This window comes from Dromiciops gliroides, chromosome 1, assembly GCF_019393635.1.
Source record: "Dromiciops gliroides isolate mDroGli1 chromosome 1, mDroGli1.pri, whole genome shotgun sequence".
Taxonomy (NCBI): domain Eukaryota; kingdom Metazoa; phylum Chordata; class Mammalia; order Microbiotheria; family Microbiotheriidae; genus Dromiciops; species Dromiciops gliroides.
The window spans coordinates 501,634,664-501,661,824 of record NC_057861.1 but is presented as its reverse complement, the minus strand read 5'-3'; the positions used below and the strand labels follow the sequence as shown (position 1 = coordinate 501,661,824).

The window sequence follows — 27,161 nt, the reverse complement described above, 5'->3', positions numbered from 1 at the left end:
GGCCACTGGCTTGTAGAGGGGGTCCCTAGCAGCAAATAGCTTGCTCAATTCCTCAGGCTAAGGCCTAACAAGTTGGAAACAGCCCCATGAAAGAGTAAGTTCTCAAGTGTAATTAAGCCCACCCATTCTGTCAATCCCCTCCTCCTCCCCCCTTGCCCCTCCCAAGCACTTTCTGCCAGCAGATTGCCCAGCAGTGAAGTGGGAGAGGCCTTAAACACTGGGAGATCTGCATCTGTGGGGTTGGGAAGGCCCAAACACTTCAGAGGCAGGGAAATGGGCATGGATGTCTGCTCCAATCTCTATAGCTTTTTTTGCGGGGCAATGAGGGTTAAGTGACTTGCCCAGGGTCACACAGCTAGTGTCAAGTGTCTGAGGTCATATCTGAACTCAGGTCCTCCTGAATCCAGGGCCCGTGCTTTATCCACTGTGCCACCCAGCTGCCCTTCCACATCTCTTCTTAGCCTGGAATCACAATCCCAAAGCACAGATAGACACAAGAGGCTACCCAGCCCACTTTGGGAACCTTCTCAGGAGGTCCAAAACTACTGTCACCCCTCTGACGGCAAGATTTCTCTTGCCCAGAGCCGGAATAGCCTATTAGGTTACTGTGGTTTGGGACGAGCAGACGTCCACACCAGCCCTCCATTTCTGGATTGGATGGTCCTTGTCCTCCTTGAGGTCAGACTTCCAAATGTACTCATGCCAATTCTACCTCAGAAACATAGCCCTTACCACCCAGTGGAGTGAAGGGGTCTTCTTATTTGTTCCCCCAAATGACCCAAGGAATCTATCTCTAGGTACATACGACCCCAAGGAAGCCAAAACCCAGACAGTTTCCTATACACCCAAATATTAATTACAGCATCTTGTGTAATGGCAAAGAGTTGGAAACAAAGTAGGTGCCAACTGATTGGAGGCATGACTAAAACAACATTCAGAGAGTACACCAATGTAAATGGAAAGAAAGGAAAGATAAAACAGAAGCTGCAGAATTGTCCCAACTGGTAGAATTGTCACTGAGCAAGGCCCTGTCAAAAATGATAAGAACATACCCCTCCCTCCTTTCTTTGGGGGTGGGGAGGGAACATGGGTGTGACACAATGCATATACTGTCAAGACTCATTGGATGTGCTGGTCGTTGTTCCTTTTCTAATCTTTGTTTCAAGACGTGGTCCCCAGAGCTGGGGAGTGGGGGAGGGGAGGGAAAGGTGGCATTTGGTAGTGACAATTATCAAAACGAGAGCTATCAAGTCTTCCTCCCCCAAAGGGGCAACAGGCTGTCCAAGGGGGAGGGCCATGTGTCTCAGTCCCTTCTCCCCACCTGGCTAGCTCATATGCACATCCCAAGGTTCCAAACCTGGAGGGATTGGGAACATGCCTGGCTCCCAGCCCTAAGGAGGCATTCAAGGCCTGGGGAAAGATCCAGTGCTCCAATGAGCATCAAGGCTGGGACACTCTGTGAGGCTGGCCCCCAAGAGTAAGGTCTCTGATTTCCAAGAGAGACAAAAGGCAGTCAGGGTCTGCGATAACTGGAAGGAGAGATAAAGATGTGGCCTCACTACTCAAACTCCAAGCGACAGGACTCTGGCCTCCCAAGCCACATTCATCTAGCGGAAATGACTTGGGGAAGGGACCTCATTCCCTGAAAGGGAATCCAGGGTGGGAACAAAAATCAAGATGAGAGATTCAGTGCTGGAAGGGACCTTGAAGGACAGGAGTCCAACACCATCACTTTACAGTCAAAGGAAACCAAGGTCCAGGGAGGTTATGACACATGCCCAAGGGAACACAGGTAGTGTCAGAGGCAGAATTTGAAACCAGATCTTCTGCCTCCGGTAGCACAGCATGTCCTAGGGTCCATCTGTCACAGCTGGAACTGAGGCTTAGGCCTTTTCTTTACTCTAAGGCAAGGGCTTGTAAAACCTTTCTTGTGTCATGCCCCCCCCCGCCCTGGGCACTCTGGTCAACCCTACGGTCCCCCCTTCTTAGAATGTTTTTAAATGCATAAGACAAAATACATAGAATTTTAAGGGAAACCAATAATACTGAAATAATCAAAATATTAAAAAAAAAACCCAACAAGAAAAAACAAGTTCACTTCACGATCCCTGCTGCTCTCGCTCCTTCCCCAGACTGTTCTCCAGAGCCTCAGTCAGTGCCCAGTGCCGGGTCTGAGTGGGGCTGGCCCTGGAGCTCATGAGGCCAAGCGCAGAACCAGGCCCCAGGGCTGTGAGGGAACAAGTGGGGCTTTTAGCGGGAGGAAGGAGCGGCAGTCACAGCTTCAGACGTCTTCCTCCACTTTCCCTCTGGGGCTGAAGTCACGATGGAGTCTGAGATCACACTGTCCACTTCTCACTCTGGGCTTCCACACTCTGGACCAGACCTTTGCCCAGGATAGCAAAATCCTCCAATATGGCCTCCACATTGGGCACTGTCACCAGATCCCCACTCTGTGACACCACCATCCTCCCTTGCATACCACTAGCCTGTAGGGTACGGGAAAGGGAAAAGAACAGAACAAATGCAGGCCCAGGATTAAAAGGTGAAAGTACAAACCAAGCCTCCCTGTGTGCCTGGGAGATGGGGGGAGCCACCACTGCAGAAGGCTGGGAAACAACCCACAATGGAAGATGATCCCAGGATAGAGGGCAATGTTCTCCCCCTATCTTTCAGGGGCTACTCCTCCAACTCAGCACAAGTGCCTGCAGCTTCATCCGTATCCAGGTACTGAGATATACATTTCCCCATCCTCTCACCTTGAAGGGTTGTGGCTGGAAGCCATCAGGCCTCCATAAGACACCAATCACTTCTCCACCATGCTGATCATAAAAAAATAGTGCCAAGTCTCCAAAGGCCTTCTAGGGAAATGGGAAAAAGGAGAACATGTCAGACCCCCTCAGAAGCAGGGTCCTAGCTCTCCTAGACTTGTCTCCACAGCCCTCAGGTTGTGATGAACACTTGACTGCCTCCTTCCTCACTAAACTATCCCTTTCTAATCAACGCTACCCCAAACTTTTCAGACTAAGGTAGGACTCCCCTGTCTGAGTACTGCAAAGGAGCTCTCGCTTCATCAACATAGGAACCCTCTCCACCAATGCAACTCAAAACCTGTCAGAGACATGGAAGACTGAAAAAGCATAAGATCTGTGATTCTGGTAGCATGGAGAGCTACTGGTATAAGAACTAAATCTGTTAATGACTGAGGAGATAAATCCCAGAGTTGCATGAGGCAGAGAACATCTCTGAAGTGTTCTTGACTCTAAGCCCAGCACCCTCCTATCCCATAACACCTCTAATTCCTTCTCAGCCCCTAAAAAACTTCTACCTTTTATTTCTAGGGGAAGTTAGGTGGTGCAGTGGATAGAGTGCTGAATCTGAAGTCAGGAAGACCCGAGTTATAATCTGGCCTCAGACATTTACTTGCTGTGTGACCCTGAGTAGATCACTTAATTCTGTTTGCCTCAGTTTCCTCATTTGTAAGATGAATTGGAGAAGGAAATGGTAAACCACTCTAGTACTCAGCCAAGAAAACCCCAAATGGGGCCACAAGGAGTCGGGCATGATCAAAACAAGTGAATAACAAGAATCTTTTATTTCTATTATTTTTTAGTGATGGTATTTTTATATTGTCTCACTGTAAGCTCACTTTTACCCTCCTACTCCAGACCAGTGAGACTCAGACTCCCAGGTCTAGGACTGAAGGAAGCCTACGAAGACATCTTGTCCTGTGCCTTTTTTTGGGGGGGGGGCAGGGGAAGCCCAAGGATGGGGATGGCTGATGACTCCCTCAATTAATCAACAAATCCAAATTAAGTCTCACAGATGTCTCCCCAGGCTGTGCTAGACAAAGGGAAAGGGCTCAGATGGCCTCTGACCCTGTGAAGGGAAGGCAAGTCCTTCCTCCTGCCCTAGCCCTGAATCCCCCAAGGCCACACTCTCTCCTATCTGCCACTTTTCTCTTCTCCTTACCTCCAACCCTTTGGTACCTCAAATTCTTCTCTCAAACACTTACTGCAAACTTATTGTGAGCATGCCAGGAGTACCTCTTGGCCAGTCTAAACTCCATGGGATGATAATAAGTCTGCTCTTGAGAGGGAATGACTAAGGGAGGGGGCAGAGAAAAAAATGAGGGGAGAGAAGCAGGAAAGGGGAAAACAAGGAAGAGATGAGGGAGAGGCAAGCACTGAGAAGAAATGAGGGGGAAATAAAGAAGGGAGGGAATGGCAGGAATGATGAGTCATCAAGATAAAGAGGGAGGCCTCAGAGCTAGCTACTAGACTGGGATTCAGGAGGCCAAGGCAGAGGTGAAGTTCGACCTAGGAGAGGAGCAAGGGGTGAGCGACTTACTCTGAGTTGATCGAGGTAGAGGCTCGGAGGGTCATAGCAGAGCACGGGCAGCCGGGGGGATGGGCCAGAGCTCTGAAGGAGGCCTCTGCTAAAGGAGGCTGCTGGTAGGTCCACAGCCTCACGGTGCCGGGGGATATGCCGGGGATTCAGGCGGATTAGCACATCATAGACATCCAGAGCTGGCCGGAATACCATCTTAAAGAAGATCGTGGACAAGAGTAAGCAGAGATTTCTCCCCCTCCCAACCCTGTTTCAAGATGGCACCATTACACACCTACACAACACAGGAAGCCCTCGGAAACAAACAAGGCAAGTATGATCCCCATTTGACTAATGGGGAAACCGAGACTCCAAGACATGAAATGATTCTCCTAAGGTCTCCTAACAGCTGGCTGAGTCAGGAATTACAGCATCTTAGAACATCGAATCAGATAGTTGTCCAGCCCTTTCACTTTACTTACTGGTAAGGAAAACATGCCTAGAGAGAACTAAAAACTGGCCACATTCACATAGTTTACAACAGAGCCAGAATTAGAAGAACCCAGGGTCCTTTGAAAAGCAACACTAGGTGGTGCAGTGGATAAAGCACCAGCCATGGATTCAGGACGACCCGAGTTCAAATCTGGCCTCAGACACTTGACACTTACTAGCTGTGTGACCCTGGGCAAGTCACTCAACCCTCATTGCCCTACCAAAAAAAAAAAAAGAAAAGCAACAAAAATTTCTGGGTGGAGGGCTAAGAGCACTTGACCTATCAGTCAGGACACTAGGACTCTGGGCTCATCACTTAAACTCTCAGGGTCAAAGTTTGCTCAACTATAAAATAAAGGGTTTGCAAGAGAGCATTGTACACAGTAACACCAACACTGTGTCATGATCAGCTGTGATAGACTCAGCTCTTCTCAGCAATACAATGATCCAAGACAATGCCAAAGGACTCATAATGGAAAATGCTCTCCACATCCAGAAAAAGACCTGTGGAGTCTGAAGGAAGATTGAACCGTATTATTTTCACTTTTTAAATGTTTTTTCTTTCTCATGGTTTTCCCTTTTGTTCTGATTTTTCTTTTACAACATGACTCATGTGGAAATATGTTTAACATGACTGTACTCTATAGCCTATATCAAATTGCTTACAGTCATGGGGAGGAAGGAGGAAAAGGAGGGAGAAAAATTTGGTACTCAAAATCTTACAAAAATGAATGTTGTGACTAATGCAGAAATATGTTTAATGTGATTGTATGTATATAACCTATATCAGATTGATTTCTGTCTTTGGGAGGAGGGAGGGAAGGGAGAAAAATTTGGAACTAAAAATCTTATGAAAACAAATGTTGAAAACTATCTTTACATGTAACTGGAAAAAATAAAATACTTTTATGATAAAAAAAGAAATGTTGAAAACTATTTTTAGTTATGTAATTGGGAAAAAATAAAATACTATTAAATGAAAAAAAAAAAGGGTGTGTGTGGGTGGACTAAATGACCTCTAAGGGCTCTTACAGCTCTAGCCCTAGGATCGAAGCTCTCCATAGGCTCATCTTATCACCCCTCGCCCAGTTCTATAGAATTTTACACCTATCAGACTGGCAAAGATGAAAAAAAGAGTCAAATGTTGGAGGCTCTGGGGGGAAACAGGTACACTGGCGTGCTGCTGATGCTGCTGGGAATGGGGGCAGTCATTCCGGAGGGCACTTTGGGAGAGACCATGGCCAGAAGGTTACCCAACTGTGTATGTCCTCTGACCCAGCTATGCCACCACTGGGCCTATCCCTACACCACAGAAGTCAAAGAAAGAGGAAAAGGATCTATATGTACAAATATATTTATAGTACCTCTTTTCATGGGAGCCCCAAATGGAAACTAAGAAAACACTCTCCTACTGGGGAAAGGCTAAACAAACTATGGCATGTGAACATAATGCAATATATCATGCTCTAAGATATGGTGAAATGGATGATTTCATAGGAAACCGGGGAGATATTTATGAATTAATGGATGTGCAGGAGTGAGGAGAACTATAACAATTCATGCAATGATAACATCATAGAGAAAAACAATTTTGAAAAACTTTGGAATTCTGATCAACACAATGATAAACCAAGAATCCAAAAGAATAAAGATGAAACATGTCACTTCCATCTTGACAGGTAATGAATTTGAAATGCAGAAAGACATACACTCCTGGATGTGGCTAATGTAGGAATTTGTTTTGCTGGACTATGTTGATATGTATTAAAAGATTTTTTTTTTGTGGGGCAATGAGGGTTAAGTGACTTGCCCAGGGTCACATAGCTAGTAAGTGTCAAGTATCTGAGGCTGAATTTGAACTCAGGTCCTCCTGAATTCAGGGCCAGTGCTTTACCCACTTAACCACCTAGCTGTCCCAGATTTTTTTTTTTAAACTCAATTTGGGGAGGTAGTGAGAGGAACAGATTAACTTTTTTTTTTTTTTAGTGAGGCAATTGGGATTAAGTGACTTGCCCAGGGTCACACAGCTAGTAAGAACAGATTAACTTTTAAAAATGCTTTAAATCAAAAGGAACCTCACACCAGAATCTTTACCCCTGCCATCTCACCCTGATGTCTCCAGACGCAGAAGGATCCATTAACTGCTTCTCTAGGACTGCCAGAGCTTTAGCCGCCAGGTTCACAAGGTGATGCAGGATCTGGAGGATAGGTATGTCAGGCCCCATGATGCCCTCCCCCACTCCCTACCACCGAGTAACCCAATAATTGGCAGATATCCACCTACCCCAATTCCCCTTCCTAAGGGGAGCAGCCCAATGATAGAAAGTAGTGAATTTAGCCAAAAGTACACGTCTGCCTGGGGATCCGGGGATTGAGGCTCTTTACCTGAGCTGAGGGTTTGTCCTTTGTCCATAAGGAGAGGCTTCGGTCCTGGGGTGTGGCAATGACCATGACAGGAAGGCGGATTCGAGACTCTAGGAAGTGGCTATGAATCTCTGCTTGATCCTCAGCTGGGGATGGAGGACCTGGATGTCAGAATCTCTACTACCCAACACAATATGGCTCCAGATGTCTGGTTGCTCCATCATCATTTTGTGTGTGTATGTGTATATGTACATATATGTGTGTATGTACGTGTCTATTTTTTCTTTACAATTCTAAACTTAGAGACCAAATAAAACAAGCATTTCCATGCACACTGTAGAAGAGTATACTTGAAATTGTGAGTCTCTAATGTAAAGCTTGCTTTTAAATATACAATAAATTCAAAATGTAACTTTCTTTTTCTTTTTTTCTTTTTTGGCGGGGCAATGGGGGTTAAGTGACTTGCCCAGGGTCACACAGCTAGTAAGTGTCAAGTGTCCAAGGCTGGATTTGAACTCAGGTACTCCTGAATCCAGGGCCAGTGCTTTATCCACTGCGCCACCTAGCCGTCCCCCAAAATGTAACTTTCAAAGCTATTTGGATTATCTGTGATTTCTCCTGGCCTTCCTTCTGTCTCATTTTAAAAAATATATAGTATTTATCTCATCAAAACTATACTTAACAGAGTGGGGCAGGTGTATGGAGAGATAAGTAGAGAAGAGCCATTTCTCTCTCTCTCTCTCTCTCTCTCTCTCACACACACACACACACACACACACACACACACACAATTGCACTTGGGTGGAAAGTGAAGCTGAATCCTCAGGGCAGACCCAGAGGTCCCGTCTCTAGGCCCAATGCTTCACAAGTCTCAGGTACTCAGGCTGATTTCCCCCTCCTCTGTCCTAGACTATGCAGGGAAGGTCTCCTGCAGCTAACCAATCTCCTCCTCCCCATCCGTTCCAGGTAATATCTGCCGGTACAGGTAGAGGCAACCCTATGCTCCCACATGTGCACACACACCTGGGGAATTAGGAAGCTGACACTAAGCCTGCCTCCCCCACCCTGCTTCTCCTGGGGCCCAACAATGGGGATTAGGAGCCCCTCCCCAGTCTAGGGTGTTCTGGTTACTGCATAGCACACATCTCACCTCCCAGGGCTGGGCATGCTGCCCAGCCAAGGTCATCTCCCCCCATCTTCCCACAAAGAGGGGCTACCCCTTCCCCAGTGGAGCCCTTATATCCGGCTTCCATCCTAATTACCCCATACGGCTCTAGGGCCTCCAATGACTGTCCTCACCCCGCCCCCCCCATGACTACAGGAAAAAATACAAACTCTTAAAAAAAAAAAAGTGTTTCCCTTTTTACTCCAATTCCTCCTCCTGCGCTCTCAGCCCTTCTTCTCCTCATGGGCTTCTGACAAATGAGACTGGAACATTCCCTTTTACTCACCTGTGAGTTCACCATTCAGGTTGACAATAAGGGGGTTATTTTTCCAGTCAAATGTGGACAACAAAGATAGGAAACGGAGGAAGCCAACCTGGGGGGAACTGAGAAAAAAACACCTCTGGGAAAGAGCAGACAAGGCTTCCCCTGGCTCTGGCTAGTTCTAACACCCCACCCCCCACCCACAACACATCACCACACAAATCAAAAGCGAAGGGTCCAGATTCCTTAGGGAAGGATCACCAAATCTGGTCCTCCCTTATCCGATTTCCACCTCTCCACTCTGGAGAGAGTATGCTCATGTTGCAGGAGGACAGATTCAGGTTAAGCCCAATGAAGACTTTCCCAGTCCAAGGGGTAGAGAGACAGAAGAGGGTGGGATGGTAGCTCACCTGGGTGCGGTAAAGGGGGCAGGATGCAGGAAGAGGGAGGCAGCCAATAGGTCCAGGCTCTCCTCTGTCAGTCCATCACTGAGGAGCTGGGCCCGTACCCAGCGCTTTGCAAGACGGGCCACACCAGAGAAAGCTGAGTGTTGCTGCTGGAGCCTATGGAAGTGAGGTGGGGGGAAAGAAAGGCAGGTAAAGTAGGACTAAATCCCTGGCATCTGGTGCTATCTGGAAAAGGGGAATGGGAATAGGACCCAGCTGCCCAACCCAAGAGGAGGAAAGTGTGGATGAGAGCCATGAGGCCAGGGATTCTGCCAAAGGCAAGCATCATCAGGAAAGGGTCTGGAACTCAAGCATCCAGATTCTAGTCCAGAGGAAAAGGTGGGATTAGGTAGTTAGAGAAGGGAGATGATCCCCATTTGCAAACCCCACTGCTACCCCTCCAAGTCCCTCACCCATGCAAAGCACTAGTGAGCTGGGGCAGCTGCCGGGTGTCCCGATCAAGAAGGATTGAGGTAGGCGTATCCTTCAGTGTGATCATTCCCTCTGGGGTGCAGGACTCCTTCAGGATCTGGGGCTCCCGGTGGTATGCCACCCGGACTCGGAAAACATAACCGTCCTAAGGAATTGGGGAGAAAGACAGAGTGATGAAAGGCTACTCACTTATCCCCCAGCACCTTCAGACGCAGCTGGGCCAGCCCTCTTGTTAGAAACTATCTGATCCACAGATGAAGAATCAATGCCTTATCCTAACTTCACATGACCAAGGACAGAGCCAGGACTAGGAATCATACTTCCAGTCCAGTGAACTTTCCCCTCCAATCCCCCCCCCCCCCAGCGCCACACCTGCTCTGGCCACATCAGTACCTTGTAGACGTCAGTGTGGGAGGCCTTAGCTGAGCACTGGAGTCCGTGCTCCTGACTCAACACCTCTGCCAGGCACAACTGGAAGGCAGCTCTCACCCGCTGTATGGCCTCTGCCTCCTGGGGCCACTGCCCGCTGCCCTCCAGGTGACACACCACTTCAAGGAGGAGGAAAGAAGCGTTAGCTCTCTGGTCAGAACCGGAGTCCTCACTTCACCACTTACCCCCCCCCCCCAGTCATTGTGTCCCTGTGCCCTCAGCAGTGCCACACACCCAACCTCCTCACCGTTTATGGGATCCACAAAGGCTGGGCAGGGCTTGCTGGGCCGAGGCAGAAGCGCGTCCCGTTTTTCCAGGTGGTCATGGAATGTGAAATCAAGCCAAGCAGGAACAGGGGAGAACACCTAAGGAGGAAAGGTATTTATTTGAGGGAATTTTGGTGGCAGGTTTGAGAGTTGGCAGGGACAGGGAAAAAGGAGACGAGGGGGAACTGGGGGCAGTCCCCACACACTAGGACACTCACATCGGTATATCGCAGGGCAGGGTGAGCTCCCTGAACAGAGGTGACAGTCAGGGGAAGCCCTTTGAGACGCCACAGCTGGCGGCTCAGCTGGTCATAGGAGCGGACCACTGCGGCCAGTGCCTCCTCGCCTGTGCTGTGAGCCTGCCAGGGGAAACACAAAAACACGGTCAAAGCACCGTTAAACCAACCAGGCACTTAATACATTGGGAACTGAACTGACTGAAGAGATCAAAGCAGGAACATCTTATCTCCCCCTCTCTGACTGTGTGCTCCCCAAGAGCACCAGGGATGAGTGGGGTAAGAGATGGCAGCCCTGCTGCAAGGCTCATAGGCAGGACCAGGCCCTCATCTCTCATCCCACCCTCCTTTCACCAGCAATTATTCTGCAATTGCTCTAGCTGAAATTTTGGTGAAGTCACTGCACCACCTACAGGGCACTTTAGGAACTACCCCCCCCCTGCAGTCCACATAAGTACCAGGCTCTCTCCCTTCTATGATGGGAACCTACTTTTTAAAAATTCAGATAGTGACCAGACTGAGTACCATCCCCTGGGGTACTGTTACTGGGTCCCCCATCCCAGGGGCCTCACCTCTTTGGGGGCTCTGATCAGAGGGTCCAAGTAGCCCCCCACATAATGGACACAGGATTCGGGTATTCCTGCATGGCTGGGAAGGAGGAGAAACAAAGACATGAGACTGCCAACAGGTCTAAGCGACTACTAAAAATGCAAATTCAATCTTAGGCTGCATTGTTCTTCCAATTACATTATTGTTCTTAGTCGAGACTAAGATATAGCTTTCCTGGTGAGGTACCTCCCCTATCAATGAAGTTCTCTGGCTGCCTGCACCCTAAGAGTCTTCTAGAAGAGCTGTGGCCCTGACTCCTTCCGTGCAGTGCCCCAAGTACCCAGGTTTCCAATGTCTTTTAGAAACGACCTTTAACCACTATTCTATGCTAGACAGGGTGTCCCCAAAGTCTTAATGAGGCTTTTAGTTATAAGAACTATTAAATTGTCTCAAACTTCAAAGTGTACTGAAGACCTTGGGCTCACCCCATATCACCGTACTTAGTTCACATTTACATGGATGGCACTTTACAAGATGCCAAGAACTCTCCTCATAAGAAATACTGGAGGTGGGCACTGCAGAGATCACCCCCATTTTTGCAGATAAAGAAACTGCATCTCTGTTCAATGTCTCTGTACCAATATATCCAGGAGAGGGAGGGAAGACCTGGCACATACAAGATATTTAAATATTCACTGAACAAAAACATAAGGCACATGGCCACTGCCACCTCCTGACTGCAGCACTGTCACATGTAGAGCAGAAACTAGAGATTCCTCGGTGCCTGCTAAGGACCCTCCCAATCTGAGACACTGGGGTCCTGGGAATCCTGCCCCTCCAACCAAGTTGAGCTCCTTGAGGACATAGAGCTAGGGAAGGTAGGCTGGATGTCTGTTAAGGCACAGCAGGAAGGAATCCAAAATTAGAAGGAAGATAATGACAGATGAACCCTAAAGTCAGTTCTCTCCAGCTCTTAAGTTCTACTGGTCAGGGAAGACTAGGGATGGGGAGATGGATTGAAAGGGGAAAAAAGACAGTTTACTGCCCCCCCCCCCGAAGTCAGATCAAGTAAAGGCCCCTGGAACATGGGACCCCCCACCACGTCCCTGGGATTGGGGGGGACAGGAGGAACAGTTGAATGGCCTTCTAATCTTAAGGAAAGAGCCCTGGAATGAGTTGGAAGACCTGGTCTCGGCAGCTGTTTGAGCATAACCAATTAAAGAGGTTGGATTAGCTGATCTGAGACTCCTTCAAGTAACAGCAGTCAGTGAAGGACACTCACAGTTTTAGGAGGTGAGCGATCACCTGCTGGGGCAGGAGGCGCTTCTCGGCCATGGATTCAGCCTTCCAAAGAACAGCCTCCCGGATCGACCCATCCTGGAAACGTCTCAATTCTGATCGTGAGCCCCAGAACTGTCGGAAGTCAGCGGCCTGGAGCAGGAAGAGGCAGGAGTGGTACAAAACATAGTGAGAAGAGGGAGAGGAGATCGGGGAGCTACTACCAAGCAGTACAGATCCTTCTCTTTGAAATGGGCTCCTTAAGAAGACCAGCATTCCCAGGGGTGAGAACGGTATCTCCCCCTTCCACCCTAGTTCCCAGATTTCCTCAGGACTCTGGGCTCCTCACCTCCGGATGATCAGCTTCAGGTCCCATCTCTAGAACACTGACTAGTCCCTCTGGCCGGAGTTGCAATCCCAAAGACAAGGCACCCCGGTCCTTGTGCTTTGGGGGGTTCTGGTTGATCTCCCACTGTTGTGAGGGGTGGGAGAAAAAGAGGGAAAAAAGAAATACATGACCTGGATCGCTGTGGGTCTGGGCTGGCCCACTCCTTTTCCAATGCTTTACCCAATGTCATCCCATCCCTCCCTAGCTCATCCATCACACCGCTCACCTGGGGCACAGGAGCCCGTGAATGGGACAACAAGGTCACCCGGGAGCCCAGGCCCCGTTCCAGGAGGGCGGTCAGGGTGGGAAGTATGGCGGCCACATAGTCTCCTCCGTGGTCCTGTAGTTCTGACCACAGCTTCAGTCTCCGGCAGGCAGCGTACAGACTGCTCAGGGGATGAATGCTGGAGAGCAAGGACAAAGGAAAATAAGACCCCAAGGGCACATTCCCAGGTAGCCCTGCTGGTCCTCTCCAGGCAGCCCACCTGGATTTCCCCTCCCTTCCCCTCCCTGCCTCACTGGAGAACATGGTCGAAGGTTCGGGTCATTGGTTTGGGTGTCATGAGCAGCATCTGGAACCCGTCCACAGTCTTGTCATCCAGTACAGCCATAGACAGCTGGGCTTCATGTCGCACCTGAAGGAAAAGGACAGATGAGGCAAACAGGACTAGAAATAGCACGTGGGCTGGAGCCACAGCTGGATGTCATGGCATTTCTACCCTCAACACAGAGTAGAAAAGAGATCCAGATACCTGCTGGTATGTGGGAACTGTGACATCAGCACAGAGATTAAGGTGGCCCGAAGGATCCACGAAGACCACGGAGAAGGCCTGATGGAAGTCAGCCACTGCTGGCTGAGGTGGAGGAAAAACAAAGAGGTCAAGGATAAAGCCAGGGGCCCTCAGACCCACCACACTCTCCCCCAAACCCTCTTCCCATGAGGGAAGCCCCCATCTCCCCCCACACCCCACCTGTCCCCTCTTGTCTTCATCCCCGACATCACCCCACCCTTCCCACCAGGGCTCCCACTGACCAGAGATGGATCCAAACTACGACACAAGCTGATGCCATTAACTGTCAGATCCGTGGAGGCTGGAGTTGGGAGTGATGGAGGAAGACATGGAACAGGTCAGGCCTTGAACAGGAAGGAGGAAGGCCATCCACCCTGATATACTCCAGCCCCCAAACTCCGCACCCTTACCTCCCCTGCTGGCTCACTGAGCTACCAGAGACCTCAGTCACTATCTAGTCCAACCCTTCCCCCAAAGAATCCCTACAATGATGGAGCAGACAGGTGGTTGGTCATCTAACCTTGCTTGCAGACCTCTAGCCAGCAGAAACCCAATACCTGCAGAAGCAGCCCATTCTATTTTTATATAATTCTTTTTTTGGGGGGGGGAGGGGCAATGAGGGTTAAGTGACTTGCCCAGGGTCACACAGCTAGTAAATGTCAAGTGTCTGAGACCGGACTTGAACTCAGGTCCTCCTAAATCCATGGCCGGTGCTTTATCCATTGCGCCACCTAGCTGCCCCCCAGATTTTCTTTTAAATGGACTGATGTCTGGCCATGTCTTTCCCCATCTTGGACCTGTGAAGTCAATTCCTCTCTAGGCCTGTTTACAGAGTAGGGCTGATAAGCAATACAATACTCCAATTTAACACTATATCGTCAGGACACATGGGGGAAGTCTTCCCCAAGGTGCAGTTTCTTCATCCACCCTCATCTATCTCTCCACCTCACCTAGGAACTGCAGAACATTCCTCAGCACTTGATAGCCACTCATAGACTTGCTGACTTTTCGAGTAGACACTAAGAAGGCCACCAGCATGGAGACAATGAAGCCACTGAAGCCTCCGGCGCCCTAGGGGAAGGTTTGGGGATGGAAAGATTGGACTTGGAAGAAAGAACCCCTTCAGCCCAGCCCAAAGTAAACTGATGACCCCAGGCAAGAAGGGATATGAATGGCACTCTCTGTCACCACCCCCCAGAACAATCCATACCCAATACCATCTACTCTGGGACCAAACCCTGGCACTGTGCATGCCTTCAGGGCAAAGACCTGGAGAATAACACTTCAGATGGACAAAACTGGGAACGCCATTCTCAGACCGAACCTTGTCCAGATTCCGTTGCCGCAGCCAGACTTTGAGCAAAATCATGCCATCTCGAAGGCCAGGAGAGGAGACCAGCATGGCTGACAAAAGGTGAAGGTGAGATTCCATAACTTCATCACAGAGGAGCAAGGCGTTATAGTGAGGGGTGGGAGGATCCAGGACACCTGAGGTGGGGGTCAAATCAGGGAGGGATTAGTAAAGAAAAACTAGATTCCCTCATTTCCCTCAACCTTCTTCCCCCTTTCCCTCCAAAATCCGCTGCCCCATGCCACCCCAGGCATCACACCTTACCTCCAAAATTCTTCCCCTAGACATGCCTTTTTTCTCCTAAAGTCTCCCCAGCTCTTGACCTTACCCTCCTCTGGAGTATTCTTGTCCCAGAACCAGGTAGTGCGGACATTGTTCTTGGAGGGCAGCAGGCGGCACAGACGAAAGAACCCAGGTGGTGGGCAAGGGTATAGGCGCACAGTGACCAGCCGCTCGTCCTTTCCTGGGGAAAAGCGAGGGACATTGAGATCCTGGATCTCCCCTTAGCCTGGAGGGAACCTCTGAGGGCTGACACCATCCTACTGGGAGAGTCTAGAGGACAGAAGATCCTGGGTGCTACCTTAGCCTAGGGACCCTTTGAGGGCAGAGTCTCCTTACTTCTGCATGGAGCACGCACCTGCAGGACGGAGCAGCAGCAGGGGCTTCAGGTGACAACCATTTATGTAGGAGAAACGGACGCTGCCAAAGAGTGGGTCCTGAGACAAATGGTGGCCCAGATGAGCTATGTAGAGGGCACGCTTTCTTAGGTAGCGCTGATTTAGCCCATCTTTGTCCTGTAGGATCTCCTGTGGACAGAAGTATAATAGAACAGAAGACGGAGAGAGCAGCGTGTGATAGAGAAAGGACCAGCGTGGGATCAAGAGTCTTAAGTCCTAGGCCTCACTGTCATTCATTGGTTGTATGACCACTGGAAAATGACTTAGGTTCTCTGGTTAAGCTAAGTATGGAATTTAATACCATACCCATCCATAGCAGAGGAAACTGAAGGTCAGAGAAGATCAGGATTTGCCCAAGGTTATAAAATGAATTTATGGTAGAGCCTAGACTAGAACTTGGGTCTCCTAATTGTTAGCCCACTATAATCTATTAGACTGAAGTGAATAACTTTTTTTGGGGGGGAGAGGGGCAATGAGGATTAAGTGACTTGCCCAGGGTCACATAGCTGGTAAGTGTGAAGTGTGTGAGGCTGGATTTGAACTCAGGTCCTCCTGAATCCAGGGCCTGTGCTTCATCCACTGCGACACCTAGCTGCCCCCATGAATAACTTTTAATAGGGGACCATTTCTAATGGTCAATGTTTTGAATATAGGTTTTTAAGAGAGAGAGCCAAGATCTGTAACAATAATTATTACCCTTCCCAGTCCTCTTTAATCTTAGTGCCTTCCCTCAGAAACTACCTCCATTTAATCCTGTATCTATCTTAATAAATTAGAAAAGAACAATAGCTAGCATTTATATTGAGGGAAAGCGCACACTCTAAGTGTTTTGCAAATATTATCTCATTTGATCCTCACAACAACCTTGTGAGGTAGATGTTGCTCTTATGCCCATTTTACAACTGAGGAAACTGAGGCAAAAAGAGGTTAAGTGACTTGCTGAAGGTCATGCAGCTAATAAATGTCTGACTCTGGGCCCAAGGGCTCTATCCCCTGCACCACCTATCTTGACTGTTCATGGCTGTTTGCATGTTGTTTCCCCCATTAAACAGTCATTTCCTTGAGAGCAGGGATTGTTTTTTAACGTTCTTTGTATCCCCAGAGTTCAGCACAGGGCCTGGCACATGGATGAATGCTGGGTGACATATTTATAGACTCAATGCCTCTGTAATCCTTTCCATACACATTGACTGCCTCTTTTTGACCCTCACGGAAACCATGTGGTAGACAAAGGCAGCTAAAGGTATCTCCATTTTAGAGATGAGAAAATATAGGGCTAGCAGTGAAATGACTTGCTCAGAGTTGTACATTAAGTGGCTGGCAAAATCTGGGACTGGACAGAATTCAGATCTAGATCCCCAATGTGGGGCTCTTTCCATGATGCTGCCCTGGCTAAGATGCAAACCTTTCTTCCTCCCCCAGGCTATTTCCACATTGGTGGGACCAAGTTCAGGACTACAATTCTGCAGGTAGCACCTGGCCTGAATATCTAAAAAGGAAATCAGGAGCCTTCTAAGGCCCTGCCTGCAATTCTAGTCTCTCCCAAACTCTTCCCAAATACCACTTCTCTAGCATAAAGCCTTACCTTTGGCATAGTCAACACTACATCAACATTGACCTCTGGCCGGACACAAGTTCCTAGCAGGTAGCTGCCCACCACAGTGACCTGAGTGGGAGGCAAGAACTGAAAGCGACCTTTCACAGCATAAGGCTTCTGGATGAAGGGTACTCTTACACCTTTGGGCAGCCAGGACTGGTCTGTCATCTGAGGAGAAAGATAAATTGGGAAGGAATATCAGGGGAGAAAGAAAAAGAGAAGAGAGAGAGAAAGCCGGAGAGCAAGAGAGTGGGTGGGCACACAGAGAAGAGAGGAAAAGAAATTCTTTGAAAGGCAGAAGACCCTGAGTCCTGAAGGCAGCATAGTCCAAAACCCATCATTATACTTAGCCCTCAGGTACAGAAAGCCCTTATGACACCGTCCCACTCCCTCTAGCCCCTAGGGGCCCTGTAGCTCCAACCCTGGCTACCACCCAAAAATATCCATATCTCCATGCCCTCAGCCCTGTACTTCCTGCTGAGCTGAGCTTCCAGGAAGGGAGAGGGCCCCAGGACACCATCCTCCCTGCCCCCAGGCAGTAGTGACTATACTTCTAGGACTAAACAGACGTTTAGATGTTCTAGTCACAATTCCAGTCCCTAAGGAGCTCTCTTCTCATCCCCCTATTGGAATCCAATCCTCACATTCCATCCCAGATAATCCCACCCAACCATTGTTTCTATATGAGCCCCAACTCACCTCAGTCACCTCAGTTGAAGGGACAGTAAGAAGTCGTTGCTTAATCTCATGCAAGAAGGTATCGATGCGCTGTTGCTTCTTCTCCTTCAGCCTCACCTCCTTCAACAGCTCCTCCATCTGGAGGGATTGGAATAACTAGGGAGGCCTTCAAAGCTCTCCCCACACATCAAAACCATAGCTTAAGTGGTCACAATGAGGCCACTAGAAATGAGGAGACCTACCGCATGCTCCCCATCCCACAATCCTCTAGCCTCAGGTCCTAGATTTTGGAGGGAAAGGGAATGCCAATTTTGACCTTCACCCATCCTGGTCTGGTCTCCTCTTATGTTTTTTTGTTTGTTTGTTTGTTTGTTTTGCAGGGCAATGGGGGTTAAATGACTTGCCCAGGATCACACAGCTAGTAAGCATCAAGTGTCTGAGGCCAGATTTGAACTCAGGTACTCCTGAATCCAGGGCCGGTGCTTTATCCACTGTGCCACCTAGCCACTCCTCTCCTCTTATGTTTATCCCAACACAGAGCTCCCTACTTCAGAATCTCAGTTCATCCACTGGGGACAACTAATAGCTTTCATGTCTGGGAGTGAGGAGGGGACTTCTCTGTACTCCTGTTTTTCTGAACAGGAAAGCATTAGGTATCTCAGCTCACTCAAACATCCCAAAGGGGCCTGTAGACAGCAGAGTTACTATGGTGGATGAAAAACCTGAGATTATTACTCATAGGAATGAGGAGTATTCCCACTCTAGAGTCACCTATCTGGCTCTCTCTATCAAGCATGTCACTGAGGTGTGATAATATATGTCTCTACTAGTTTAGCAGCAAGAACACTGGCCTAGACGAAAGGAGACTTGGGTTCATCTCTAATTCCTGCTACTAACTAGAGATCTCTTCACCTCTCTTAGCCCTAGATTCTTCTTCTGTCAAGGGAAGGAGCATTTAATGTCAGCTCTAGCATTTTACAATGAAAATCAGGGGAGAGGAAGGAATTAAGTATCCTGTATTGCCTACTATGTGACAGGCACTATACTAAATGCGTTACAAATATTATTTCATTTGGTCCGCACAACAACCCTGCAAAGTAGATGCTGTTATTACCCCCATTTTAGAGTTGAGAAAACCAGGCAAAAAGAGGTTAAATGATGTGCCCAGGGTCACACAGGAGTGTCTGAGGGGGCTCTGAACCCAGCCCTTTGGGCCTATAGGCCCAGTGCTCTAGCTATCCATTTCCACCTAGCTGCCAAAAGTACTTCTATATGGCCTTTTGCAGTTTTCAAAGTACTTTTAAAAATTTCAATAGGATACCCACTCCTTGAAGGTAGGGATTGTTTCCCCCTCCTCTTTTTTGGGCAGGATGGTGTGTAAGTGGGAAGATTGTTATTGTATCCCAAATACCTAACACAATGCCTGTAGGTACTAATCCACAGATACTTCTTTTGGGGGGGGGGGCAATGAGGGTTAAGTGACTTGCCCAGGGTCACACAGCTAGTAAGTGTCAAGTGTTTGAGGCCAGATTTGAACTCAGGTCCTCCTGAATCCAAGGTCAGCGCTTTATCCACCGTGTCACCTAGCTGCCCTCAAGATGCTTTTTCAATTCAAAGATTTCATTTAATCATCACAACATCTTTGTAAAGTGGGCAGGGCAAGGGTTAACGTCATTTTACAGTTAAGAAAACCAAGGTTCAGAGGCTAGATGACGTTCTCTAAGTCACACAGTGAGTTTAGTGGTGGAGCTAGGACTAGAACTCAAGTCTCCTGACTGCCCACTGGGTGGTCTTCCTCTTAAACCACACTGCTCTCTGGCTCCCAAGTGAGAAATGAAGCACTGCCACTGAAGAATCAGCACTGAGAGATCATAGGAGATCATACTTGGCTTTAGAGAGGGCTAGGGACTCTTCGATTCAGGAAGCCCCCTCAGGGCCTATAGAAGCCATCAAGGAGCCTCACCTCCCCATTTCTATCACCCCTCTCATTCCTACCGCCCCTGGGCAGGGACCCTTCCTCCCCCTTCTCCAGGGTCCTAACCTGCATGCGGAGGAGGTTGGAGTGGAAGAGGTTTTCTGTCTCTTTCATCTGGCTCAGCTCTTCACTCGTGGGCTCCTTGTACAGTTGGGCTTGGCTCAGCTCCACAGGCCCCAGTACTCCCGCATCCTGAGCCCCTGTCCGACGCTTCTTGGAAGGAGGGGTATCCTTGTTTTCCTGTGGCGCCATGTCTTCCAGAATGGGTTCTGTCACCTGTGGCCGGAGAGATGGGGGTGATGACCCCTGTATGTGACCTTGTTCCATACTCTGAGGCTCTACTGTTTTACTGTATCATATGGGCCTGGCCCAATTCATGTAGCATCAACCCTACCTGAAGGAAGAATCAGCAACTAACCCAGTAGGATTTGCTTTTCCTCCATCCCCACATTCCCGACCCAAAGCTGCCTAGTATACTGCCTTAAATTCCAAGACTGGTATTTCCTTCTTTCCACTGCTTGCTCCAGGCTCCTTTCTCAAACCCTAAGACTTCAGAGTGCATAAGTTTCATCATTGCTTTCTCCCTGGAAAGGAAAGGATGGGCTATAGAAGGGCTTTATACTTCTGAGGGAGAGCAAAGTAGGTACAAGCTGACCTGCCCTGCATATATACTGCACACACAGACCACTTGTCTATCTAACTGCTGGAGAGAATGCTCTCCTCTACCAGAACATTTCTTATTCAGTGACTGAACACACAAGAACCTTTGTATCTTAATCTCCACATCCCCTTCAAATAGATTCAATAAATCAGATCTTTACCCATATGGATGCCTACCTATGAACAGTTACTGCATGTGACACATACACAGTGTAGTACATGAGTGGATCATTCATCGAATGATAGCACTTTACAGGCAAGAACACAGACTTTGAGAAATAAAATGACTTATACAAAGTCAGCAAACACACTTTGCTGCAGAAATAGAATTTAACACTCAGGTCTTCCGTTTTCATATCTAATGCTCTTTCCCTGCTTGATGTGTATATTGGAAATAAGAGACGACAGCTTTCCCCTAGTATTTCAAGTGTTATAGTATAGAACCCCTTGTATTTATATTTTCTGTCAGTCAAGTTGGGAAAGATAGAGAGTGCTAGGAACTAACCTGCCCATACTTTCCTTTCCACCTGTTCAAAATTCCACCTCCTTTAAATGTAAACTTTTTTTTTTGAGGATTAAATGATTTGTCCAGGGTCACACGGCTAATAAGTGTCATGTGTCTGAGGTCACATTTGAACTCAGGTCCTCCTGAATCCAGGGCCGGTGCTTTATCTGCTGCACCACCTAGCTGCCCCATTTCCATGTCCTTTAAGAAATGTGCCCACCAGAAGAGTTCCTGGGAACTCGTGATGGAAGAGGATCTCCAAATCCAGGGAAAAAAAAAAAAAAAGAACTGCGGAGTATTGATGCTAAATGAACCATACAATTTCTTTTGGTTTTGATGCTGTTGTTTTTTTTCTATTTTGAGGTTTTCCATCATTGCTCTGATTTTTTTTTCTCTCATAACATGACTAATGCAGAAATAGGATTAATGTTATTATGTGTGTGTGTATATATATATATATATATAACACCTATATCAGATTACCTGCTGTCTAGGGAAGGGGGGAGGGAGGGAGAAAAATCTGAAATTGTAAAGCTTGTATAAACAAAGGTTGAGAACTATCTTTACATGTAACGGAAAAAAAATAAAATACTTCATTAATTTAAAAAAAAAAAAAAGAAATGTGCCCACCCCACCACCAAACCAAAAGGGATCTGACTTCCTTCCCATAACCCATTCCTACTACAAACCCCATGATGCTCTCAGAGAGTCAGGAATACAGCAAAGGAAGGACAACTCATTGTCTAGGTAAGGAAAACAAAATGTACCCCAAATGATGATAATACCAGACAGGACATGGGGAGAATCAAGTAGTACAGACAGCAGATGATTGGGAGTTAGGAGACCCAGGTTCATCCTCCTGACTCTGCTGATAATTAGTTGTCAATTTCATGATTTCTTTGGCAAGTCATTTCATCTTTCTAAGTGTTTCCTCATCTATAAAATAAAAGCATTGGATGACAGACTAAAGAATCTTAGAGATTCTGAATGGACCTCAGAGGCCATCTAGTTCAACTCATAACCTAAACATGAATCTTTTTTTTCAACATATCAGATGACTGGCCACCCCGCCTCTGCTCTAGTATGTAAAAATTCACCACTTCTTGAGGCACTTTGGAGTAGTACAATTATTAGGAAGTTTCTCCTTGTTCTTGGAGAACAATTCTGTTTCCGTAATAATGCCCATTGCTCCTAGTTTTGTCTGTCTTCTGAGACTAAGGAAAACAAATACAATCTTATAAATGACAACGTGACTTCCAATACTTGAAGACTACCTTTTCCTCTCCAGGCTTAACATTCCCATTTACTTCAGCATATTCTCATATAACACGATCTTAAGACCCTTTATCATTATAGTTTGAACACTCTTGAGGTTGTCAATCTCTCCTTATGATGTGTTATCCTTGAAGACAGCAAGCCCATCATCACCTTCCACTCACAATGAGCATATCTCTCTCTCTCTTTTCGGATCTAGGTACATATGCAGATACACAAAAGGTGCACAGATGTGCACATACACATATTCACATATGCACAGATACAACAGTAACAAGAATAACTCACATTCATACAGTGTGTTAAGGTTTACAAAGATACCAAGGCAGTGCCTAGGTATTCCTGAACACCTGAAACTTTGTTCAGTGAGTAGCTCTTAATACAACCCAAGATCACAGGTTTTCAGTCCCATGTATATCTTTTTTTTTTTTTTTTTTGGTTTGGTGAGGCAATTGGGGTTAAGTGACTTGCCAAGGGTCACACGGCTAGTTAAGTGTCTGAGGCCAGATTTGAATTCAGGTCCTCCTGACTCCAGGGCTGGTGCTCTACCCACTGTACCACCTAGCTGCCCCTCATGTATATCATTTTTAAGTTACTTAACTTGTGGGTCATTAAAAACCTTAGATCTTTTTTCAGATGAAAGTAGGGATGTTAGCCCTAATTTATATTTGCACTAATTAATTTCATTCTCTAATCTATTTTATATAGCCCAATATTCTAGCCTATCCAGATCTTTTTGGATAGTGACTGCTGTCCAGCAGGTAAAGCTATCCATTCTAGCTTTCTATTATCTTCAAATACGTAAACAATATTGGCAAAAGTAGTCACTTAATTGATTTTGATAAGCATGACTTTTGCTACTTGATTTAGATCACTGATAAAAATGTTAAAACACCACATGGCCAAGATAAATTCCTGAGGTACTCTCTGCAGACCACCCTGTAGGAAGAAGTGAACCTATTAATTACTATCTTTTTTAGCCAGGTCATTCAAGCAGCTCAGAATCCACATAACTATATTAGCTAATCTCTACTCCCCAGCTTCTTAAACTGGGGGTCGCAACGAACTGGGCAACAGTAAAAAGTTATGAATATCTGTTTATATATCTACATATCAAGGGTCGTGTAAAAATTTCTCAGTCGAAAAGGGGTCTCGAGTGGAGAAGTTTGAGAAGACCTGCTCTACCATTTTGACCACGAGAAAAAAAAGCATGAAAAATTTTATTAAATTTCTTTCTAAAGACGTTCTCCTTTTAGCTCAAAGCCTTACAATTCCATCAATTCTGGCACAATAACATCAAGGACTTATCATGTATCCATTTAATTTTTGGTGAAGATGCTACCGCTCCTCTGCCAAACGGACTGCGCTAAATCTTTCAAACCCGCATCCCAGTCTCATCTCCCCCTTTCCTTATGAAAACTCAGGACGCACTAACAAGGCTTAAATGAAAAAATGCCATCATTAAATGTCTACATGCCCCTACGGCCTTGGTGCTTGAGCCACCTCCCAATCGTGCAGAGATGGATTGTTTTCAATGACTGGGACTGAATCCCGCCTCCTCAAGGGGCAGACATCACCCATCAACACGACCCCCGCCTTCTATGGTGCTTGCGTCCAAAAAGCCCGGGGCTCCTCAAACACCTGCCGATTGGCACGCGGAGGTCTCCGCTGCAGGTTTCAGGGGGCGAGGTACGGGAGGCAGGACCCTCGCGGTCTCCCTGAAATCCCTCCCTCTGTAGAGTTAACGGGCAACAGTTCCTCCCAAACCTACGGCCCCTCCCGGACGGGAGAACTGCCTTCCTCACCTCTGGCTCCCTAGGAGCCGCACGTCCCGATGCTCCTTCGGGCGCCGGCCCCATAACTCTAGCCGCAAAGCCCGACACCGTCGCCGCTCCCCACGTGGGCGGAAGTCCCGGACGAGCGCCTTCCCACCATCTAGGGAGCACCCGGGGCCTGACCCCGACCAGAGCCCATCCCTATTGGTTAATCGCTACAGTATTCCTTTGTTATTGGGCCCAACGTTCTCTACGCACCGCCCCTTTTCCCGGAGATATGGAAGGTTAAAGGGCCTAAGGCGGGACTCAACATTGCGGCGTTTTGCGACAGTGAACCGGAAGTCCGTCAAACGACGTACTTGAGGGCGATTACCGTGGTAGGGGTGGTTTACGCTGTATCAAAGAAGAGCTGGCGTCCTGACCTCTGACTAATGGCCTATCGGCTGTGTGCCTGCGTCCTTCCAGCGCTGGGTAGTCGGTCTTTTGGTTAGAGCCTATGGAAGTAGCCTCTTCCGGCTCCAGTCACCAGCCTTCTCTCGCCAGGGGGCCGAGAAGGCCCTTTCTGTCATCTATTCACAATCCTCACCGTTCGTTTCGGCCTGGTGGGTGGAGGGTGGGGTGGGAGGAAGACCCTCCGCTAGGAACCGGCTGGGGACTGTGGGCCTGAGAACTCTTTCAGAAACATGTTTTCTTCAGGGCTGAATTCTGGCTGTTTCAGCCGCATTTAACGTCCGAATGCCCAGGCTGATCCCGAACAACTTGGGCCAGTAGGGGAGAAGCTTCCTGTTGTCGCATCATCACTTAGTGATTCCCTTCTAGGGAAGTTTTGTTCCTGGCCTTGAACGCCCCATGGAATGCCGAGCAAAGGAGGAACCTTTGCTTGGGAATCCCAAAACCTGGGTTCATTTCCCAGCTTCGTTGCTTTCGTTCAACCTCTGCATCATAGGATTGCAGTTAGGAGCTGATGGGGACCTAATTACTTACCTAGCTATAGTCCTATGGTTCTCCTTTTAAGGGCTAAACTCATTGAAAAGGCTTTGTACAATTTGGATTCCCTTTATTTCCTCTCACTCTCAAGTCTGTGCAGTCTGGCTTCTGACTTCATGAACCAAGACTTCTTTCACCAAAATTGCCAATAAAATGCTTTAAATGTGTGTGTGTGTGTGTGTGTGTGTGTGTGTGTGTGTGTGTTTTAACATTCGTTTACATTTTTTTGGAATTGCTGATTTTCTTCAAAACTCCTTCCCGCCTCTCTCCCACCCATTAAGAAAGCAAGAAAGGGGCAGCTAGGTGGCACAGTGGATAAAGCACTGGCCTTGGATTCAGGAGGACCTGAGTTCAAATCCAGCCTCAGACACGACACTAGCTGTGTGACCCTGGGCAAGTCACTTAACCCTCATTGCCCCACAAAACAAAACAAGAAAGCAAGAAATGTGATACCCATTATATATGTGGAATCAGCAAAACATTTCCATATTAGCCTTGTTGCAAAAAAGAAAAATAAAGTGAAAAATAATCCTTCAATTTGTACTCAGACTCCATCAATTCTTTCTCTGGAGAGAATAGCATTTTTCATCATAAATCCTTCAGAATAGTCTTGGATCATTGTATTTATGAGAATAGATGTCATTCTCGCTTGATCATCAGACAATACTGCTTTTACTGTGTACCATGTTCTCCTGTTTCTGCTCATTTCACGTTGCCTAAGATTCATATTAGACTTCCCAGGTTTTTCTGAAACCATTGTGCTTGTCATTTCACAATAGTATTCTGTCACAATCTTATAGAACTTGTTCAGTCATTCTACAACTGATGGGCATCCCCTGGGTTTCCAATTTTTTGCCACTACAAAAAAAGCTGCTATAAACATTTTTGTACGCATGAATCTTTTTTGATCTCTTTGGTATACAAGTAGTGGTTTTGCTGGGTCAAAGGGTATGCAGAGTTTTATTAACCCTTTGGGCATAGTTCCAAATTGTTCTCCAGAATGATTGGATTGGTTCACAATTCCAGCAACACTGCATTCATTAGTGTCCCAATTTTTCCACATATCCAAGGTGTCATTTTCCTTATCTGTCATGTTGACCAGACTAGTAATCATGAAGTAGTACCTCAGTGTTGTTTTAATTTGTATTTTTCTAATCAATAGTGATTTAGATAATTTTTTATATTATCAGATATAACTTTGTTCATATCTTTCGATCATTTATCAATTGGGGAATGACTCAGCTTTATACATTTGACTCATGTTCACCATTTATTTGAGATGAGGCCTTTATCAGAGAAACTTGCTGTAAAATTCCCTTTCCTGCTTTCCATTTAATCTTAGCTGCATTGGTTTTGTTTGTGCAAAAACTTTTAAAATTTAATCTAATTTTCCATTTTACTTCCCATAATCTTTTCTAGCTCTTGTTTGGTCATGAATTCTTCCTTTATTCATAGATCTGACAGGTAAAATTTTCTACGTTGTCCTAATTTGCTTTATTTTTTTGCAGTTAGAATAAGATGGCAGGGGCAGCTAGGTGGCGCAGTGGATAGAGCATCGGCCCTGGAGTCAGGAGTACCTGAGTTCAAATCCAGCCTCAGACACATAACACTTACTAGCTGTGTGACCCTGGGCAAGTCACTTAACCCTAATTGCCTCACTAAAAAAAACCCAAAAAAACAAAGAATAAGATGGTAGTTTATTTAGGGGCAAGGGAAGGGAAGGGGGTGGGGAAGGGAAGGGAAACCAAGAGAAATCCTTGGACTTCTCTTGGGGAGAAAGGCACAAAGCACGTGGCTCTGAGGTACCAGTCTCCCTAATTTGCTTTTAACATCACCTTTTATGTTTAACTCTTGTACCTATTTCAACCTTGTCTTGGTATATGGTGGGAGATGTTGTTCTATACATTTGTTATTGTTTATTGTTTCAGTCCTGTCCATCTCTTTGGATTTTCTTGGCAGAGATATAGGAGTGGTTTGCCATTTTATTCTCCACTTCATTTTACAGATGAGGGAACTGAAACAAGAGTTAAGTGACTTGCCAGGGGTCACATCTAGTAATCGTCTGAGACCCAAATTGAACTCTGATCTTCCTGACTCTAGACCCTGCATTCTATCCACTGTGCTACATAGCTGCCTCAGTCTATAACTAATGTCTGCCAACCTGCTTTTCAGTTTTGTCAGCAATTTTTGTCATATAGTGAAGTCTTGTCCCAAAAGCTTGGATTCTTTGGGTTTTGAAACAGTAGATTACTATATA

The 27,161-nt window shown here is 47.0% G+C and overlaps 1 protein-coding gene across 1 annotated transcript; it reads right to left on the bottom strand.

Annotated features, from left to right (window-relative positions):
- Nucleotides 1–884: 884 nt before the first annotated feature.
- NOL6 (nucleolar protein 6) lies at nucleotides 885–24,077 on the bottom strand. Its single transcript, XM_043976335.1, is given in 27 exon segments — nucleotides 885–2,486; nucleotides 2,757–2,858; nucleotides 4,348–4,542; nucleotides 6,927–7,016; nucleotides 7,204–7,328; nucleotides 8,634–8,731; nucleotides 9,020–9,172; nucleotides 9,469–9,632; nucleotides 9,881–10,035; nucleotides 10,164–10,281; nucleotides 10,401–10,541; nucleotides 10,991–11,066; nucleotides 12,250–12,398; nucleotides 12,595–12,717; nucleotides 12,860–13,037; nucleotides 13,153–13,268; nucleotides 13,386–13,487; nucleotides 13,667–13,725; nucleotides 14,375–14,495; nucleotides 14,749–14,912; nucleotides 15,104–15,238; nucleotides 15,413–15,581; nucleotides 17,038–17,217; nucleotides 17,749–17,865; nucleotides 19,769–19,978; nucleotides 23,948–24,038; nucleotides 24,040–24,077. Coding segments are annotated over 27 exon segments (3,519 nt in total). The 3' UTR covers nucleotides 885–2,336.
- Between the last annotated feature and the right edge of the window lie 3,084 nt (nucleotides 24,078–27,161).